The 13,389-nt window shown below is 39.0% G+C and overlaps 1 protein-coding gene across 4 annotated transcripts in view; it reads left to right on the top strand.

The window, feature by feature from the left end:
* The first annotated feature begins 9,875 nt into the window (after positions 1-9,875).
* Positions 9,876-13,389, top strand: part of YTHDC2 (YTH N6-methyladenosine RNA binding protein C2) — an 82,594-nt gene continuing 79,080 nt past the window's right edge. For 3 of the 4 annotated variants that reach the window (XR_003431350.1, XM_027100006.1, XM_027099999.1), the window contains exons 1-2: positions 9,876-10,239; positions 11,772-11,862. Coding sequence is in view for 3 of the 4 variants with exons in the window: in XM_027100006.1 (XP_026955807.1) it covers positions 10,053-10,239; positions 11,772-11,862 (278 nt within the window). In the remaining variant the exon portion in view is untranslated. The remainder of the gene's footprint in view (positions 10,240-11,771; positions 11,863-13,389) is intronic. The other variant, XM_027099992.1, reaches the window with a different exon arrangement.

Below are 13,389 nucleotides of genomic sequence, written 5' to 3'. Positions count from 1 at the left end.
CTTCCTCCTCTCCTCGGTTATCCTCAGCATGAGATAGCAGGTGCTGTTTTAGTTACACAGTGCATTTGCTGGTCTATTGTGTTCTCATTTTGGCACTGAGCTTTAGTATTTCGGAGAGGTCTAAGGGTGTCCCAGATATGTTTGAGGCACATCCTGTAAAAATATTCATTTAAAATTTACACTCTGGGATCTAAAACACCATGTGTATTTAAATTTTTCCCTGAGTGCTGAATATATAGTGTTCGATGTTTCAGGTAACAATTGGGATAGTCTATGATGACATGATAGTGGATAAGAAAAAGAGGAAGAATACAAAATAGTTAATAGAAACTTTCATAGAAAGGGTTTATTTTTATGGTTTTTAAATATGCACACTGCCTCACATGAACCCAGTCTCTGCCATCTCAACCTCTACTTTGATTACTGTGATTATCGTTGTTCACAGTTGTATATTAAAACCAGTGATGGTCAAGGAGGGCCTAGAGCAAAAGATCATTTTCTAGTACCACCTTGTGGCCAACCTATTAATATACCCTTATGTAGATAGATATACAGAGTATTAGCAAAATATATATTTTTGATGTCTGTGTAATTATACATGTAATAAATGATTGAGCTGGAAGAAATTTCACAATTAACTCAGGTAGTGGGGACAAATTTCACTCCACAGATTCTGATATGTAGGACTTCATTTCTCTGTAATTAACTTAATCTCAGTCAGTTCAGTGGCCCCTAATACACCCCTAGGCTTGCTTCTAAACTCTGGAGGACTTAAGGGGTATCAAGGCATCAGGAAATGTGGGAAGGGTTTCTCTCTTTTGTTGTCAAACAACATTGGTCACTTCTAAGTCTTTCATTCCTTGTTCCCAGCTGCACAAAACCTTCAGGTCTGGTGTATGTCTCTGCCAATTCTGGGCCCCTTTTGGGCACCAGGAATCCCCTGCTGTTCTACACCACACTGAGCCCCACCTGCCTCGACAGCCACACCACCACTTTCCCAGGCTGCCTTCTTGGGGATCCACCTGGGAAAGCTGCATAGGTCAGGCTCTTACAGGATCTCCCAGATCATCTGGAGTTTCTGTTTTGTTCTCCTCTAGGAGGGCAGGGCTCAGGATCCTTCTTAAAAATTAATTAATTAAAATAAAAAAATTTTTTTGGCCATGCTGCGCAGCATGCGGGATCTTAGTTCCCCAACGAGGGATTGAATCTGTGTCCCCTGTAGTGGAAGCTTGGAGTCCTAACCACTGGACCACCAGGGAACTCCCTCAGGATCCTTTTTAGTGACTCACAAGCATGTTAGTACATGACTTCTTCCTCCCCCCGAGTCTCCCCATTTCTTCCACCTCCCAGCCCCTGACAAGCACCTTTCTATTCTCTGTTTTGATGAGTTTGACATTTTTTTCTTTCTTAAAAAAAACAAATCCACATATAAGTGCTTATAATTCCACATGCAGTGTTTTTCTTTCTCTGTCTGGCTTATTTCACTTAGCATCATGTCCTCCAGGTTCATCCATGTTGCTGCAAATGATAGAATTTTCTTATTTTTTAAAAAAGTGTGAATAATATTTTATTGTGTGTGTGTGTATATGCCATATTTTCTTAATCCTTTCATCCGTTGACAAACACTTTGTTTCCTATCGTGAAGGATGTTACAATGAACATGGGAATAAACATATCTCTTCCAGATAGTGGTTTTGTTTCCTTTGGATTTCTACCCAGAAGGAGGATTGCTGGATCATATGGTAGTTTTACTTTTAATTTCTTGAGAAGTAACAATTCTCTTTTCCACAGTGGCTGTACCAGTTTACATTTCCACCATTCGTGTACCTGTTGGCCATTTGTATGTTTTCATACAAATGAAGAAATACTTATTCAGGTCTTTTGCCCATTTTTACTTGGGTTATTTGTCGTTTTGCTATTGTGTGAGTTCCTTATATATTTTGATTATGAACCCCTTATGGGATATGTGGTTTGCAAATATTTTCTCCCATTTCATAGGTTGCCTTTTCATTTTGTTGATAGTTTCCTTTGCAGAATAGAAGGTTTTTAGATTGATGTAGTTCCACTTGTTTATTTGAGCTTTTGTTGCCTAATCCAAAAAAGTCATTGCCAAGGCCAATGTCAAAAAGCTTACTCCCTATGTTTTATTCTAGGAGTTTTATGGTTTCAAGTCTTATGTGCGAATCTTTAGTCCATCTTTAGTTAATTTTTGTGCATGGTGTAAGATAGGGGTTCAGTTTCATTCTTCTGTTTGTGTATGTCCAGTTTTCCCATCACCATTTATAATTAGAATCCTTCTGTAAGGAAGAGCTGTCCTATCCCTCCTTTACTTATACATCCAGTTTGTATTAATATTACCGTGGGCTCATGGATGTTTATTTTATTTTATGGGTTATATTCCAATACTATCACTATTTTATTAGTCAGATTGTGCCAGCATTAGCCCCTAGGAAAGAGCTCCTTGAGGTTGGCTCCTGTGTTCTTTTGATAAGCCTGTATCCTGTTTTGAGCAATTCCTTACCTTCTGACACATAAAAATGTTTCAGGTTCATCTTGTTTCTGTCCTGTTCCAGCCCCGGAGTCAACCATTTCTTTAGGGAGCCTTGGTTCTTTTTATTGGAGAATGGAATTTGGAAACTAGGATCTGAGTGCTAGATGTACACAATAATACTGGGATGTCTGCTTCTAGGCCATCTCAGTGTTTACACTCACACATACATTCTTACATCTCAGTGTTTACACTCACACATACATTCTTACATAGTTATTTTTATTTCTTTACCTATCCCTTTGTGTATATATATTAAAAGCCATAATTTCATACTGATACTGCTAATTCCAGTCCAACACCACAGACCTCATTCTGGCTTTCCCCCTTTCCTTGTTTGTAATTCCTTCTTCCAAAATCTGGCTGCAGACTAGAGAAGAGGGAGGATCACAAGAGGGGTAGGATAAATGACTTCTGTCCACATTCCACTGGCCGGCACTTAGCTATTTAGTGTCACAATTTCACGGCAAAAATAGGGACAGAAACATGGGAGAATATGGAAGAAATGTGGTCTAGTGTGCTTAGAAAGAAGAGGAAAACATGAAAATTTATGAGCACTAGCATCTTTGCCATAGCTACAGTGCCATGAAAATATTGTAATTTTCTATGTGTGCCATGAAGTGAAAAATTTGAGAAGTACTAGAGAGACTCAATAACTTGTCAAAATTAAGGAGCAGCTAGATTTCTTCCAATTAAATCATATTATCTAACTAGGGCTGAGCACAACAATTTTATTATTATGGGAATATTTTTGATATGTAAATAATGAAGTCAGTGGGAAAACACCAAAACTTGGGTGTAATAAGGAGACTCAAGGTTTCAATTCAGGACACATTTTCTTCACCTTAATCTCTAAGACAAATAAAAATCTGAGTGTTTATGTATGTAAGTCTCTTTGTTGGGTTAGGTTTTTGGTTTTAGTTTCTAAATTATCATTATTTGTAACTCTGTGACATCCTGTGAGGTACTGTAGGAAAATGACTAACATGGTGGGACAATAATTATTCTTTGACTGATACTGAGTTGCTAATTCAAATTCTATATGGATATATTAGCAGTTGTGTGGTCTTTTCTACTTTAGTGAAGGAGATGGCTGTTCTCTGTGGCTTACTTTCTAATTTCTTATAAAGTCTTAATGTATCTTCTGGGAATTAAAATATTCTGCCTTCCAAGATAGCCGTTCTTCCCCTTTTAGCAAAACCATATCCGAGATATTTTTCTGTGGATAATTAGACATGTTTACTTTAGATAAATTAATTATCTGAGCTAAACAGACCTACAATTTCATACCTTGTATAAGGGAATATTTAATTAATACAGAATATTTGATCATTCAATTTGGATTGAAATTATATGTCAGTTTAAAACATAAAAGATCACACAACAGCTCTTTATCTGGAGGTCCAAGAATGACTTTTATAAAGGAGGGAATATGCCTTCTGATATTGTGTAGGAAAAAATAGTACTAGACTCAGAGTCTTGTAGGTTATTTTTTTTAAAAACAAATTTATTAAGGTATAATTGACATACAATAGCACATATTCACAGTGTATAATTTTAAAAGCTTTGATATATGTATACATAAGTGAAACCATCACCCAAATCAAGGTAATGAATATATCCATCACCCCAAAGAGTTTCCTCATGTCCCTTTGAAATTCCTTCCTCTCCATGTTATCCCTAGGCAACCACTGATCTGCTGTCACTATAGATTAGTTTGCACTTTCTAAGTGTGACATGAATGAAATTATATAGATGTACTCTTTTTGTCTGACTTCCTTCATTTGGCATACTTATTTTGAGCTTCATCCATGTTACTGTGTGTAACAATATATAGTTCATTCTTTTTATAGTTGAGCAGTATTGCATTGTATGCATGTATCACCATTTGTTTATCCATTCACCTGCTGATGAATATTTGGATTCTTTCCTGTGTTTGGGCTATTACAAACAAAGCTACTATGAACATTTGTGTTCTTGTCTATGTACAGATATATGCTTCCATTTTTCTTGGATAAATACCTAGGAATGGAATGGCTGGATTTTATGGTAACTGTGTGTTTTACTTTTTAAAGAAGCTGCCATACTGTTTCCAAAGTGGTTTCTTTCCCATCACTAGTGTATGAGAATTCCAGTTCCTCAACTAGCTCTCTAATACTTTGTAAAATCAGTTAATTTTAGACATTCTGATAGGTATGTAGTGGCATCCCTTTGTGGATTTAAGTTACATTTTTCTAATGATGAATAATATTTAGCATTTTTAATGTGTTTATTTGCCACCCATATATCTTCTTTGGTGAAGTGCCTGTTCAAACTTTGCCCAGTTTAAAACATTGAGTTGTTTGTTTTCTTATTATGGTATTTGAGAGTTATTTATATATTCTGGACATGGCTTTTTATCAGATATATGATTTGCAAATTTTTCCCCCCAGTCTGGGTTTTATCTTTTCATTCTTTTAACAATGTCTTTCAAAGAGCAAAATTCTTTTGGCCGTGTTGGGTCTTCGTGGCTATGTGCAGTCTTTCTCTAGCTACGGCGAGCAGGGGCTACTCTTCGTTGCAGTGCACAGGCTTCCCATTGTCATGGTTCTCTTGTTGCAGAACATGGGCTCTAGGTGTGTGGGCTTCAGTAGTTGTGGCACATGGGCTCAGTAGTTGTGGCTCGTGGGCTCTAGAGCACAGGCTCAGTAGTTGTGGCGCACAGGCTTAGTTGTTCCACAGCATATGGGATCTTCCTGGGCCAGGGATCGAACCCGTGTCCCCTGCATTGGCAGGCGGACTCTTAACCACTGCGCCACCAGGGAAGCTCCCAAAGAGCAAAATTCTTAACTTTGATGAAATCCAATTTATCAATTCTTTCCTTTAATGGTTTGTATTTTTGGTGTTATATCTAAAAAGATCTTTGTGTAACCTAAGGTCACAAAGATTTTCTCTTATGTTTTCTTCGAGAAGTTCTGTAGTTTTACCTCTTATATTTAGGTAATGCCTATAATCCATTTTGAGTTAACTTTTGTGTATAGGGTGAGGGAAGGTTTGGGATTATTTTTAAAATCTTATTTGCATTTGGCCATTCAGTTCCAGCACAACTTGTTGAAAAGGCCAGCCTTTCTCCAGTGAATTATCTTTATACCTTTGTCAAAAGTCAGTTGTCCAAATATATGTGGGTCTATTTTTGGACACTCTATTCTGTACCAATGATCTATTTGTTCACCTTTATGTCTGTACCACACTATCTTGTTGAATGCAGCTTTATACTAAGTCTTTAAATCAGGTTGTGTTAGCCCTCAAACTTTTTTTCTGCTTCAAAGTTGTTTGGGCTATTTTAGTGCATTTCCATATGAAGCATCAGCTTGTTACTTTTTTAGAAAAAAAATGTGCTGGGATTTTGATTGGGATTATGTTGAATTCATAGACTAATGAGAGAAGAGTTGATATCTTAACACTACTGAGTCTTCTGATTCCTGAACACAGTATATGTTTTAATTTGTTTGTCTTTAAGTTTTTCTCAGCAATGTTCTTTTGTAGTTTTTAAATAATTTGTAATAAGATAAATTCACTTTTCTTTCTTAGACATGTTTTGTTAGTTGTTTGCAGCTAACTGCAGCGAAAAGTGAGGTCAACATGAAAGTGAAACATAGCACTTCAACTCACTCCTCCTTGCCCAGAACTAATCATATGTTCCCACCTAACTGAAACAGGGCCAGGAAGTATAGTTCTGGGACATCCCTGGGAAGAAAGAAAACCAGAAATATTTGACAAACATCACTGCTGACTACCATAATATCTTTGGTTGCCTACCCAGTAGTCATTCTCCATCCCTTTTTACTTGCTATGAGAACCCCAATTTTCTCCATTCTCTTCTAGGTGACCACCTCGTTCAAAAAAGACCAGACCTTTCATGGTAATCCCATTTTTCTTTGCTGGTTATTGGGTTAGCCATGTTCTGGCTAGGAGACATAAGGATGTCTATGTCTGGGACTTCTAGGAAAGTTTTTCTTTACCTTAAAAAGAAACATCAGATGGGGGCACTTATCTTGCCTTTATCTGGTTCTGTGTGATGATGTGCTTACTTGGATCTGCAACCAAGAGGGGAGTGTCAAACACTCTTAGGAGGCAGAGTGCTAAGCTGAACAGATTCTGCATGACTGAGGGCATTGATGTACAATGTTGAACTAATCATTCCTGGAACCACCCTATCCTAAGACTTCTTGCTATGTAAGATGATAAATGTCCTTATTTTGGGCCTTTTTTTAATCTTTGGTTTCCTGTTACTTGAAGTCAAAAGCATCTAGTTAGTACTGAATGCTAAGGATGAGCCAGGAATTGTACTAAGTACTTCATCTGCATAAAGGTAATACAGCCTAACTTAATTCCCATAATAATGCTGTGATATAGGTGTTTTTATCACACACATTTTATGGATGGGTAAATTAAAGCATAGGGAGATTAAGTCCTTGCACAAGGCCATAACTATAAAGTGGCAAAAACAAAGATTAAAACTTTAGGTCTGGGACTTCCCTAGTGGCGCAGTGGTTGAGAGTCCGCCTGCCGATGCAGGGGACACGGGTTCGTGCCCCGGTCCGGGAAGATCCCACATGCCGCGGAGCGGCTGGGCCCATGAGCCATGGCCGCTGAACCTGCGCGTCCGGAGCCTATGCTTGGCAACGGGAGAGGCCACAACAGTGAGAGGCCCGCGTACAGCAAAAAACAGAAAACAAAAAACAAAAAACTTTAGGTCTATCTGACAGTAAGTTCAACTTGAAATCATTTGTAAATATTCCATATCTTCCTTATTTTTAATTTTTTTCTGAAGCACATGTAAAAAGTAGAATTGCAGTGTTCACCCTAAGCACCAGAAATTTCTAGGAGTATGCAAAAACATTAGATAATGTAGAATCTGATTGACTTTATAATTTACTGCTATGTAACTTAAGTAAATATTCTCTTTTATTTCAATGAACATATTCCATATGTTTACTAGGTACTAGGAATACAAATATTTTGGCATTTATTCCAAAATAAAGGAAAGAAGAAGCACACATTAGATCAATGCCTAATACTTACATATTATGTCAAATTCACAATACTATAAAATGAATATTAAATATACCCATTTTACAGATGGGAAACCAGAAGCTCAGAAGGCAAAGTAAGTAGTCAAGTCACAAAGCTAATAAATGATGGAGCCAATAAAGTGTGGAACAAAGAGGTTATCGAGTGAAATTGAAAGCAATATGTGTCTTACCCCACATAAAATGTTTTCAGTTTTATCACAATATATTTGGTGCATCCAGGTATTATCTTCTATTTATGATTTGTCCTGGAATGAAGCTAGGCCTCATGATCAGCTGGGCTTTTTTTCTATTACCTCATTAATTATCACTAGCATGGCCTTGGACCAGTTTTTAACCTCATCCAGCCTGTTTACTCATTTGTATCATGAGGTAATATAACTACTTCATATGGTTTTGTGAGGATTGGAAAAATAAAGACAGTGCCCCTGGGCACTTAATAAATGGCAGGCATTATTACGAACAGCTAAGGAAATTAGGATCAACATAGTAGAAAATGTTCACACAGTTCACTGGTAACCATGACAGGACCAGGACACAGGACTTATTTCTGCTTATCCAGAACTCTTTCTAGTAGCAAATCAAATTGATTAGGATCCCAAGGATTACGAAGAAAGTTTTCAGAGGATAGAGATGACAAATCTTAATTCCAGATTCTACAATATGGAAAACCAATAAAATTTTATTGTATGACCATACAGTTCTAGCTACTGTTGAAACAGTGACAAACAAGATAAGGTTCCTGCTCCTAAAAAGCTTATATTATAGTGAAAAGAGCAAATAATAAATATATAAATAAACAAAATAATTTCAAACAGTGGTAAATGATAATGGGTTGATGTGGGAGAGCCTATCTAGGTAACGGATGGAATCCTGGCTTATATGAGGAGAAAGAGGCATCCATGTGAAGTACTGGGAGGAAGATTGTCATGTGCAGGAGAAAACTGTGCAAGTGGAAAGTTCCCCTGCTGTAATAAGCTTGTTGTGTTCAAGGGACAGAAAGAAATTAGTGCATTTGAGCACTGTGAGGATGAGAATGGTGGGAGGTAGACAGAGGCCAGATTAGGCAGGGTCTTCAGGGTCATGGTAAGGAATTGAGGGTGTTTTATAGTTGCAATGGGGAGCAATTGGAGTGCCTTGTGTAGGGGTGTTAACCTACTTGGCTTGTACAGTTGTCTCTCTATCTGTGGGGATTGGTTCCAGGACTCCTTGAGGATACCAAAATGCAAGGATGTTCAAGTCCCTTGTATAAAATGGCAGTAATATTTGTATATAACCTATACACATCCTCTTATGTACTTAAAATAATCTCTAAATTACTTATAATACCTAATGCAATGTAAATACTATGTAAATAGTTGCAGTGCACAGTAAATTCAAGTTTTGCTTTTTGGAACTTTCTGGAATTAAAATTTTTTTTTTTTTTGGTTTAGTGGTTGGTTGAAGCAGTGATAAGGAACCCAAAGATACTGAAAGCCAACTGTGTTTTTAAAAAGATCACTCTAGTTGCTTTCTGGAGAATGGATAATAGGAAGACTAGAGTGGAAGCAATTAGGGTGGCTGGGTTGAGGTTTATGTTAGTGGAATTGTATACAAGCAAATGGACATTCTCATAATCTTCCTTGACATTCCAAACTAAAGGGTTGCATCTTCCTATTCCATTATCTCACATAGCACTTACAACTACCTTTAATCATTTTTTTGTCTACTGTCTGTTATTCCCATATAGGGTTGCCAGATAAAATATGGCCACTCAGTTGAATTTGCATTTCAGGTACCGAATAATTCTTTACTCTGTGTGCTCCCAAATATTGCATGGGAAATACCTATACTGAAATTGTGTTCCTTATCTGAAATTCCAATAAACTGGGCATCCTGTATTTTTGTTTACTAAATCTGGCAACTCTACCCCCACTAGAATGTAAAATCCACGAAGGCAGGAGCCCTTTCTGTCTGGTTCCCCAATGTATATCTAGGGCACATAGTAGAAGCCCACACATGCTTACTGAATGAATTAATGATTTAACCAAATAGCGAGCGACTGAATAAGTGGTTGAACGAGAGGCCCTCGGGACGGTGCGGGGGGGCGGTGCGTGGGGACAGGAGACGACAGGGAGAACCAGCTCGACAGGGAGCTGGAGATTTGGACGCAGCGCGCAGGACGCCAGGGACAGTCGGCGTGCTGAGGTCACCGGCGCCGGCCCCGGTGACGTCATCACGCCCGCGCTCTCTGCCCGGCTGGCGCTCTAGCGCCGCCGGCGCCTCATCGGCTGTTGTGGACACCGGGAGCTTTCCGGTGAGCCCGATCCAGCGCAGGTAGCCTGTGGAGCCGTTTGAACCCGCCAAGGCCCCCGAGGCCCACTTTCCCTGTCGTTGGCCGTCAGCCAGCAGGCCTGGCCGCTGTACCGCGAGGAGAACACCTCCTCAGGGCCATGTCCAGGCCGAGTAGCGTCTCCCACCGGCCGTCGGCTCCTGGAGGGGGCGGCGGCAGCGGCCCGGTGCCGTGTGGCCCTGCGGGAGGCGGCCGGGCCAAGGGGCTGAAGGACATTCGTATAGACGAGGAGGTGAAGATCGCGGTCAATATCGCTCTGGAGCGTTTCCGATACGGGGACCAGAGAGGTGAGGTTCCCGACAGGGACCCCGCCGGCTGCCCCACCTCCCGGAAGCCCGGTCCCTCGTGGGAAGGGGCTGCCTCACCGGAGGGAGGGGAAACGGGGGCGGTCCACCGGGCCCGGGCGAAGCGGGCGCGGGGCTGGGGCCAGAGTTGTGAGCCTTGCCTGGGGATGTGAAGAGCCCCGTGGCGTCCTGCGGCTCAGCCGGGTTACGGGGCACTTGTCCGGCGTCCGAAGGCACGAAAATCAGGTTGCTCAACTGCAGGAGGCATTTCTTTCCCCAGGGAGAGGCCTTTCGGTAGCTTTGCCACAACTTTTAGGTATTGTTAAGCCTCTACTTTTTTCTTTTTTTTTAAAGGAGGTGGTGGTAGCCTTAATCGAGGTACGTTTAGTTTGAGTTTCGGAAGTAGAGGAACAGAAGAAAATTCGACGAATAAATGCAGTGGCAATATGTAGTGCTTTGTTTACATCCTGGAAGTATCACTCTAAACACTTAAAAAAAAAAAGTAACTCGTTCTGTTAGACGAAACGTCTTCCATACCTCTTAAGGTTGGAAAGCTACTTGTCTTGGGTCACACAGTGCAGAACCAGCAGCTGACCTGTGATCAGTACAGCATATTGAGAGCTCATTCCGATTTGCTGCTCTAAGTAGAGGACCCCTTATTCTGGAAGCTTAGAGTCTTTCCCTCTCCCCCCAAAAAAGGACCTGGACAGAGTGATTCTGAACTTTCATTAAACAGAGGTGAAGCGCCAGAAATATACAGCATCATATCCAGTCTGAGACAGTGAAATAGGGATTCTATGCAGTTTTTGAAGGCAAAGACACTGGAATCTGATACTGAGCATTCATAATACTTGAGCATACCTCATCCTTGAAGGAAATAAACATTTTGTTGGTTAAGCAAGTAAGTTAAGATAGTAAAATATGTTCATCAGGAGCTCAAGATTTCAGCACAAGAGGACTAATCTTTGGTGAACATCAGGGTCCTTTGTCACATTTAGGTTTAAATGTTATTAATATCAGAATTCTGGTAGACATTCAGTGGTTAATTAGTACAGGCATATCTCATTATTGCACTTCACTTTATTGTGCTTTGCAAATACTGTGTTTTTTTACAAATTGAAGGTTTGTGGCAACTCCATGTTGTCAGATGATGGTTAGCATTTTTTATCAATAAAGGATTTTTAAATTAATTGTGTATGTTGTTGTTTAAGGCATAATGCTGTTGCACACTTAATAGGCTACAGTGTAGTGTAAACATAACATAGGCCCTGGAAACCAACAAACCAACATAGGCCCTGGAAACCAAAAAAATTTGTATGACTTGCTTTATTACGATATTCACTTTATTACAAGGGTCTGGAATCAAACCCACAGTATCTCCTAGGAATGCTTATATCTATTTTTCACATAAAATATGATAATTTGATTATATGTTTATATGATTTTTCATATTTTATAAACATATATGTGTTTTGAAGTACCTTGAAGGAAAATTGCCGATCCACAAATGATGCTTTGTGTTTTTTTCCATGTAGAAATGGAATTTCCTTCTTCTTTGACCAGTACGGAAAGAGCCTTTATTCATCGATTGAGTCAGTCTCTTGGTTTGGTTTCTAAAAGTAAAGGGTAAGCTGACAAGTTTTCTTAATTGAAAAAATTACTTACCGAAAAAGAGAAATGTTTTTGACTAAATAGTTATTACTGCTTTAGTTAGATTCACATCCTTAATTATATTGTGTGTAGATGATCTGATTCATGTCTGTACCAAACTCAGCTCTTTGCTTTTCTTACTGTCCCCCTTTTTTGTTTTCCCTGACTGGGGGAGAGTGGGAGAAGAAGGTAAATTTTAAGATGTAAAGAGAATGGTTTAAAAGTTGAAGTTGATTGCATTGAGAAAGGTATTCTCTTCTTGTATGGAAACCAAAACTTTTTTCTTGAAGAATGGATGGACTAAAAATAATAAGTACAATTATTTACAGAACTTTTCTCTTTTAATGCTACTGTACTATAATGGTATGGTTTTAGAACACATGCTTGTTGTTTTTTTTCATACCAAGTCACGAATCTGATGATTAGAACTGATTAAATAAAACTGAACAAGAGGAAACTTAAATATTTTTTGAAGATCACTTATCCATAGTGGGGAAAAGTCATTTGAGCCATCCATATTGAAGAACTCTAAAATTCTGTGGAGTTATTTCATTTTGGGAATAAGAATGATGGGATTGATATAGAGTTCTTAGTATTGGTGCTATTGACGTTTTGGACTGTATAATTCTTTATTGTGGAGGGCTATTTTGTGCATTGTAGGATGTTTAGTAGCATACCTAGCCTTTACCCACTACATGCCAGTAACACTTCCACCCCCAGTTGTGACAACCAAAAATGTCTTTAGACATTTCCAAAATCTTCCCTGGGAGCAATATTGCTCCTGGTTGAGAACCACTGAGATTGGGGGAAAAAAAGATGAAATTTCAGCTTCCAGCTTTTAGGTTAAGAAGAGGGAAAACAAAGCCTTAATTAAGTAAATATATTAATAACTAAATAGAAGGTCCTAAGGTGAAAGTAGCTGAGGTTGCAATGTCTTTCATATGAATGTCCACCATAGTGATGATACAGTTACTGACTGAGACAAGGGATGTAGCTTAGGTGCATGTGCACTTTGAACATCACTAAAAGCAGTGTTGGCGTCCTGGGAAGTTTCCACCCATATTATAGTCATCTGGATAGGTAAAATATTGCACTTGAAAATAAAAAGAAGGCGCAGGGCCACAATCCTTTGTCCAAAAGGGCCTGGGCCAAATATGTTTTGAGATGCAGATTTTCAGATTTCAGAAAGGCAATAGGGTATATTAGCAGTATGTTATATTTCTTGCTGAAAAATGTATGATTATTGACACTAAGGTAAATAAAGATCATAAATAGCTTCATGTTAATTTAACCAGGCTTTGCTGCCAAATGAAGTTGCTGCAGACTTTCAGAAGTCTGCCACTTTTCAGAGCTGTTTGGATTTAAGGGTAGTAGATAAGAGATTGTGGGCCTGCACTAGAAAATATCTGTTATAAACACACTGTTCTGCAGCTACATCATTTCTGTGGTTACATGGGTTTTTAATTCTAAACAGTGAACTTGGAAATGAACTTTAGAAATTAC

The sequence above is a fragment of the Aethalodelphis obliquidens genome, unplaced genomic scaffold (assembly GCF_003676395.1).
Source record: "Aethalodelphis obliquidens isolate GAN/ISIS:26980383/991018 unplaced genomic scaffold, ASM367639v1 scaffold4, whole genome shotgun sequence".
Taxonomy (NCBI): Eukaryota; Metazoa; Chordata; class Mammalia; order Artiodactyla; family Delphinidae; genus Aethalodelphis; species Aethalodelphis obliquidens.
This window is presented reverse-complemented; position numbering and strand designations above follow the sequence as displayed.